The 8,336-nt window shown below is 43.1% G+C and overlaps 1 protein-coding gene across 1 annotated transcript; it reads right to left on the reverse strand.

Moving 5' to 3' along the window:
- Positions 1-2,985: 2,985 nt before the first annotated feature.
- Positions 2,986-7,917, reverse strand: LOC147432734 (N-(5'-phosphoribosyl)anthranilate isomerase 1, chloroplastic-like). The gene is made up of 6 exons (XM_086492577.1): positions 7,840-7,917; positions 7,661-7,693; positions 7,556-7,587; positions 3,952-4,327; positions 3,651-3,808; positions 2,986-3,572 (listed from the first exon to the last, which is right to left on the reverse strand). Exons 1-6 carry the CDS (start codon positions 7,900-7,902, stop codon positions 3,341-3,343), a joined length of 894 nt encoding a protein of 297 aa, XP_086348703.1. The 5' UTR covers positions 7,903-7,917; the 3' UTR covers positions 2,986-3,340.
- Between the last annotated feature and the right edge of the window lie 419 nt (positions 7,918-8,336).

Here is an 8,336-nt window from a genome sequence, read left to right on the forward strand (position 1 = left end):
ATTGATCAATAGTCTTCTCCTAGACATTGTGCAGAACTTTCAAGAGAGAGGATGGTTTGGTGTTAAGGATCTATGTTGTAGGTCATTTAAGAAATTTTATTTGTATCAGGCCCAAAATACCATGTATATGTAACCTATGATGATAGTATGTTTATATATATACACCCAATACAATGTTCTACAATACTATACAACAGTTGTAAAAACACAACACAAATTGAGTATCCTCCAACACCAAAATGGGAGATTTACAAAGATTCAGCTTGAATGTTCTTGCACGCGCACACACTTGAACTCCAAAATGAAGGCCAAAATGAGCTGGAAACAAAAATTTGTGTCCTAAAGTTTAGCCCTCTTGGATTACTTTTGCCCAAAGGACTACATTGTATAGATCTCAACGTGCACAATTTCCCACAAAAATCATCAAAATTGGAGATCGTTGTTGATGCTGAGTAGTAATCGATCAATCTCTTGGCGCCTTTTGCATTTTTAATAAACCTCACTATTGTGAACTCTGTGTTCTGAGGTAGTGAGGCAAATGGAATCTATGACAACCATGTCGAAGCTTCCGCAAAGAACGACCATTGAAAAGCTCAACGTTGCACCAATACACAAACATTGCTTCAAGGGCTTTGGATCCATGGATGGCCACCAAATCATTTGTGTCATGCATCAAGTCATGCTAAGCTGGCACAATCCATTCTGTTTTGTGGTCTTTGATTGCAATTTGAAATGCCTTAAGCAAATAAAGGTGGCCTAATTGCCAATGTTTTGTGTGTGTGTGTGTGTGTGTGTACACGTGTGAGAGAGAGAGAGAGAGAGAGAGAGAGAGAGAGAGTCTCGCAACACTTGGCAAAATGATTTTATGGGGCCAGCTTCGGATCCCTTTCACCCCTATGAGAAGGCAAAAACCGTATTTGAGAAGGAAAATTCTATCTAAATTTGAACTTTTTAACTAAAAATTTTGAATTTTGAGCCCGTCTCATATCATTCTTACAAAAGATTGTAGTGGGCATTTTCTAATTTGAACAAGTTTTGGATAAAGCGAGTCTACCTTTTCCACACACACACACACATTGCCACGGGTTATATCATTGGTTTTCTATGGTGGTGTTCCTCGATCTTTGTCAATAATGGACCTATAGTTTAATGTGCATCAAAATATGAAATTCACCCCCTAATCAGTTATAGGACACTTATACTTGTTGCACTTCTAATTATTCATTAGTGCTTATGGTAGACAAACTAGTGGGTTTAGTGGGGTTTTTTTTTGTTTTTTTGGGGTTGGGAGAGGGGGGGGGGGGGGGGGGGGGGGGGGGGGGGGTGCGTTGCACTAGGTGTGATGGACCCCCTCCCGCGACCATTTGACGGCCGGGAATGGTTGTGCACAAACCATCCTCGTAATCAAGGCTCCCAGCCTCCATCGGTCGCCCATGATTAACGGGAATGGTCAGTGCACGATCATTCCCTACACCGTCAAGGTCGTGGGGAGGGGGGCAGAGGATCTGCACCGTCCATCTGATGTCCATTCTCTTGCAAAATCTCATCAAAGAGCAACGGATGGCAACCAGCTGAGGCACCCCTGGAATATGCAGATCTGCAGACCAATAGATGCATCCCAGATCCCCACAGCCATGGAAAGCAGCCATATCTCGATGCTGCCCAATCAATTAAAGTCAAGAGCCAACAAGTCAGCATGCAGAGTGTCAGGCTTAACCATGCAACCTATATTGTGACACGTCAGCACCAAGAATACATGGGTCGCAGCACTGATGCCTGCAAATGACTGTCTCGCCACCGTCATTTCTGTTCACAGAATGTGATTGGCACCTGACAGTCTTGGTCGTTTTGCTGGCATTTCAGTGCGCTTAAGTAAACTGGCAACTTCCCCCCTCCCCCCCAACACACGACGGCCGGGAAAGGTCATGCATTGACCTTTCTCTGCAATGCAGCTCCCAGGATGGCTCCCGGCTCCCGGCTCCGGCCGGTCGCCATATGATGCTTGCATTACAGGGAAAGGTCAATGCATGACGTTTCCCTACACCATCCAAGTCCAATGCCTCCTATATCGATATTGATTGCCTGCATCTTTGAAGGACAACCATTGATGAGCTCAACAACATTGCAACTTTTAGCCCAACATTGTCATTTCACCTTTGTGCATGACGGATTATGTTGCGGACCTTCATGGCAAGCACTCCTTGTACATTTGATTGTTCTTGTTCACAGAATTTATCTTACATGAAAACATGAATGTGTACATGAAAACATGAATGTGTCATAGCATAAACTGAGAAACCGACTATAATGCACATCCACCTCTATGTCATCATGAGGTAAAGGAGAGTCATGCTAACGATTGCCGATGCAAGTATGGAACTAAGCCATTGCAACTTGAATTACATAAATTACACAGTGATGAAATTTCTTGCATCAAAACCTCCAAGGATATAAACCCCTCAGAAACAATATTACCAAATTCCACATCAAGTGATTGATAAACCATAATTAATTAATAAGTATGTCTGAGTTCAAACCATATGTCAGGCAAACAATTGTCGAGCTTGATCCACAAAAAAATACAGATAAGTCATGGTACAATAGATGCCAATGAGAGCGACAATCAACAACCCTCAATAAGAAGAGATCACTAGTTAGTGCTTCAACTCTATTGTGATGATTAGTCTTGTAAAGGTTAGAACATTGCCTTTTCTTTTCGTACACAATCCCTTGCATACTCCCATTCTTTTGAGGTGATTTCCTTGCCTTGGGCTTGGGCGTCACACATACGTGCATGTATCCACTCCACATAGAATGGACAAGTGTCCCTTTGAAGCTCTGATGGTACAATCCACCCACACCTAATATGCAGTACAAAAAGTTCTTTTTGAAACTTGAAAAAGTGTGACTGGAGTAGACCTTTCATGCTAATAATCATCCTCTCTCTGTCAGTGATCATTCATGCTGTGAAAAGCGACAATGAGATTAACACCTCAAAAGGATACATTGAATCAGAGCAACTCATCCAAAACACTGTTATGTCCACCTTACATCAGCTCACCACCATGATACACAGCTTATGTTAAGGCTAAGCTTGTGTAGCACAAGACTCAAAGCTAAAACAAGCCTTCAAAGGTGGTGAAACAAACTAAGGATGTATCCGCGTGCTTCACTCGGCTTGGGTTTCGCATGTTGATGCTGGTGCTTTCCTGCTGCATCACCAAAAATCTCTGTTGCCTTCAATTTGTGACAGATGAGTACCACTTCCATCAAAGTGATTCCTCATGTCCGATCTGATTTGAGTAGCTTTGCGCCCCACTCAAGCACATAAATTGCAAGGTTAGATGGGATTTGCGCAGCCTTTCACAGCATCTATGAAGGATAAAACACGAGCCGGGTCCTTCAAGAGCCCATCTGGCATTGTGACACCACTCGAAACATCGACAACGTCCGGCATTAACATAGAAATGGCAGTAGAAACATTATCTGGATTTAAACCACCTGCTAGAAGCCAACCCTTTTTGCTCTTTAATGAAAGACTCTTGAGTTTTTCCCAATCAAAGGAGTGCCCACTGTCCAACAAAAGGGTCATTGTGTGTTAAAGCAAGCTCTACAAAAGCAAGTACATAAAACTAGAAGAAGATTTCAACCTGCCGCCTTGAAGACTGTCCAACAAAATCCAATCCACCAAGTTGGATCCGGGCAATGGTGTTTGCAAAATGCCACTCTTGTCTACGTGCACAACGTAAATAGTTTCCAAATGAGATGGTAAGTTTGTGAGTGATGCACGTGCCCCTTCTCCATGGAGCTGTGGAAAGATGAGCAATTGCAACACCATATGTACAGCCATTGCACATGGACAGAATTAAAATGTCAAATGATTCTCATGTTTGGCACCAATATATTGTTTCAGATAAGTAAAAATTTACCCTTGCTCTCAAATTTCTATACCTGTGCAATGCCAATCCCTGCTGACGTGCAAAATCTCTCAATTGTTTCTGCATCTTCATCCACAAAGACCCCTACAGGCTCTGCTTTGTGAAAACGGACAGCATGTGCGATTTCCTTGGCTGTGCTGTTGCATATTGACCTCTTGGATTTTGGCCACAGAATCATACCCACAAAGCTGGCCCCTACTTGTGCTGCCAAAATAGCATCATTTACATTTGTGACTCCACATATTTTGACCAAAGGTGGCTTTATCATTGAATGACTATCCACATTAAATGTTTCAACTTTCAGAACAGCAGTAGACTCCAGCCGTCTTCCTTGCATAGCCAAAGAGTTCACTTGCCTTTTGGTAACAGAGACATTTGATTGATGCAACCTACAAAATAGCTCCATATTGATAATTCTTAGTTTCAGGTGGAGAACGTAAATTACTTTCCCAAATTAAGCAAGCTCCACAAGGAGAGGCAGATTGGCGGGAGGTTATCCAATGATGTTGCATATCAACACAAACATGAGTCCTCTTTACGCAACAACCATATGCATGGTGCAAAAGGTACAAACTTGAGAGATGTCGAGAAATTTCAAGTTGTGATCTGCTGGGTTTCAGTGGCAAGCATTTCAGGATACCCCACTCTGCCAGAAGCTGCACTCAAAAGAAAGATGACTGAAGGCATATAACTTTGGGCAAAAAAATTTCTTGAAAGCTTGCCAAGTCTTTGGAGTGTGCGGTTTGGCAGCTATAGACATCCACCACAGCGGCTTGAAAAATCCTTGATCCTTCTCTTGCAAGTGATCTTTATGGCTTACGCCTTGTAAGACAGAGCGATGAAGACGGGAGCGCGCCCGATGCGCGATGGAGTAAGGGTGGAAGTGGCTAATAAGTCCGGGTTCGGGGCATGAGGCTTCTTTATAGAATTTCAAAGCGACGGTTTGCTCTGTCTGCTCTTTGATAGGACCAGTATGCTTTCACAAAAGCACACGCCTCAAGCTCTGACACCACTGTCACGCGGACGAGCACCATGTGCCAACGAAAAAGAACACATTGAACAACTTCAAGCACTTCAAATAACAACTGAACTGAAAGAGATGCACGCCACACGAGACATAGAGTGGCGGAGTTCCACCCCGAGAGAGCACTGGCCCCAAACCTTGGCGCCCCTTTCGGCATTACTTGATATTGCTTGAACTCAATACAATATCGGTACTCGTGCTCTCCACCTTCACCCAGAAGAGTGTCACAGAATGAGCCCATGGCACAAATTTAAAGGCCCTTGGCCTATGACAAGCAGTTACATAAAAACCTTCAAACTCAAAAGCATCTGGCTCCAAAAGCTGGCGTAAAAAGCTGCCAATGCAAAGTACAGAAATCCATATAGGTGTCACGTGGCATTGTCGACGCGTTTTGTGGGACTATCCGTACAATCTGACACGTCAACATGTCAACGCGTTTAGCAAGCATCCATATAGCTACCATGTCATCAACAATTTACACAAAATTGTGTGTGGGTGTGTGAGTCCTATTGTATTTGATATTTTAGGTTCCCTAGGTCCCATCGAACAGGGTCCCGTAAGTTGGTGGGAACTCTTCTTTAAAAATAGGGCAATTGGCAGGACTTTGCAAGTTGGTAAACTATTTCCGTTGTTGCCGCTTCTTCTGTTGCTTCTTCAAGTAGAGTTTAGGCCCCCATCTACCAGGATCTGTAGGTTGACTCCGTTCTTCAATGGCTTGACATGTCAACAGTTTTTGACACCAGGTTGGCAGAGATTGCTAGATTGCTTCAGCATCAGGGAGTCTCATGTATGAGATACTCATCTCGACACTCGAGAATGCATTTGCGGTAGGTGCATTTGCAGTGGGAGCAATCAGCCGTGTAGTGTCTGATACTCGCTTTGAGCATAGGGGAACTTTGTAGCGTATTGTGAGATACTTGTGGGATGTGTGCAGCTTTGGTGAGGCGTCAGTGGAGCAGAAATGTGTGATTCCATTGATTTAGAGGCAAGAGAAGAGGGTACAATACTAACACACTCCCCTTTGATACAACAATGAGGATCCTTGCCGTGATTCATCAACTAGAGTTTCCTAGCCCAAGACTCCACTGTCGCTGTTCTTGTGGGGCTAGGGCATCCCAAAGAGAACATCAAAACCCTCTGTCTAAGGGTGTGATGTGAAAGCACTTTTATCCAACATGCACTTAAACATGCAAACGGGGTTTACCGATCAAAGGTGTCCGTGCAACCTCATGCTCTGATGCCACCAAAGTCGCATCAATCTCTAGTCTCCTCTCCTGAGGCTTCACTCCTAGCTTTGCCACCATCTTTGGTGAAATAGGTTGGCCTTCACACCATTGTGGAAGAAGATCAAGGCCTCTTAATCCCTCACTTTCCCCTCACTCTATAGAGTTCTGAAGACTCATCATCCTGCTACATCCCCAAAGGATCCGACAAAAGTCCTACAATTGTCTTTGCTTTCTTAGGCTTCTTTACCTCGATTGTTGACTCATCGTCCTACAACATTTCCAAGCTATCCAACACAAGTCCTACATTTGTTTTTGCTTTCTTAGGCTTCTTTTCCTTTGTTGCTTTCAAAGTCTCTACTTTGTTCTCCTCCTTTTGTTGGAAACTCGGCCAAAATGTAGCCCTATTTGCCACACATGTACCACTCGCCTTGTTTGTACCATTCCAATTCTGCTCGGTTAAACTATGTAGCTTGTTAGTCTTCTGACCAAACTTTCTTTTTGCCTAACCCTCTTCTTCTTGCCTTCCTTACCTTGCGACTTCTCATCTAAATATGCATTCTCATATATCAACTCCCCTGTGAACAAGGCATAGCCATCCTCTGCATGGGCCACTATCCCTTGTATATTGAAAGTTTTCTCCTTTATGCAATGCCTCTTCGACTTGAGAGAGACTCTTCTTGAACATCGAATTGGATAATATATGTTTTGTGGAAACAAGACATACTCGAAAGTTGAGACCCAACAAAGTAAATTATTTCAATCTCGAAGTGTATTGAGACGCATTCGATGGTTACCAAGGATCGCTCACTTGAAACATGCTTTTGACTGTTCATGCTAAAGTGAAGACAATCTACAAATATTCTAATTGCTGGAGTGAGTAAATTCTCCTTGCATTATGTGATGATTGCTGGCCGGAGGGTGCGCTTTAGTGTGTCTGTAGGAAACGTAATGTGCATCGATGAAACTACAATGTACAAAAGAGTGAGAGTACTTTTGACCACAAACATTGAGGAAAGAAAAGTTTCTAGTCAATGAAAGAGAAATCCTCGGGCGAAAGGAACTGAGTATGACTTTTCCTTCAGATTACATAATTGGCTTCATTGTGCTGAACTTTTGTAAACCATGATGCATATTGCTCATTAATGGGTTTCCCAAATCAACAAAAAAAAAAAAACACATTCAAAGTCCATCAGGCTCATTCTTTTTAGCTCCATTGTAGAAAAAAAAATCTGTGCATTTTGCCAGTGTTGAAAAAGATGTTCACAAAAATATAGCCTTAATAAATGCTGAAAAAAATAACCAACACATACAGTGCATTGGAGAGGCAAATGATAAAAAACGTGGCATAAATATAAGCAGAAAATCACCTTTTCTGTGTCCAAGAGCACATCTTGGGATCCTTGACACCATGTTGTATTAGCAAGCTTCCGGGGAAAACCTTGGGAGGCACTTTGCAGTACATTTGTGATTACCTTCACTTTGACAGAACTCTGTGTTTTGGTCCCCTGTCGTTTCGAGGAAGAAACAAACCAGGCACAACAAGACTATACACAATAAGAGTACGAGCATGAAAGCAAAACGAGCAAGTAAAACGAAAGGATTTCTCAGTTGAAAGCAAAGCTATAAGATATAGAGATAAGCCAAGATGTACCTGAGGAAAAAGGTTGAGGAAAGACACGCAGAGATCAGAAACATAATGGAGAGGTAGATTCATCAGCTATCACCGGAGAGAAGGACGCCATTTTTTGCCTGCCAAAGGTAAGGCCATAGTGATGTATTCCCTTTTTGGTAGTGAAAAAGGGAGAATATTTTTTTCAAATGCATAAATTTTTTATTGGCCAAGCACCCATAGGATACTCATTGCAAAGATAAGGGTGAATCATGAAAAGTTATACTCACATCATGGAAAAACCGGGAGAATTTCAAGTTTGCTCCTAAGCTCACATGGGTAAACCCCAAGGGGGGGGGGGGGGGGGGGGAGAGGGGGGTTTGAGCTTAGGAGCATTGGGCAAGGTGAAAAGGACCGCTTGGGGTGGAGCAGAGCAGTCACTTGCAGGAGGGATTTGTGGTTGATGACAGTTGCAGGGTGGGCCGAGAATTGGAGCACATGTGGAGTGCTTGCCTGCAGATGTCATGGGGCACGAACTC

This window comes from Adiantum capillus-veneris, chromosome 20, assembly GCF_014529385.1.
Source record: "Adiantum capillus-veneris isolate H3 chromosome 20, ASM1452938v2, whole genome shotgun sequence".
Lineage (NCBI taxonomy): Eukaryota > Viridiplantae > Streptophyta > Polypodiopsida > Polypodiales > Pteridaceae > Adiantum > Adiantum capillus-veneris.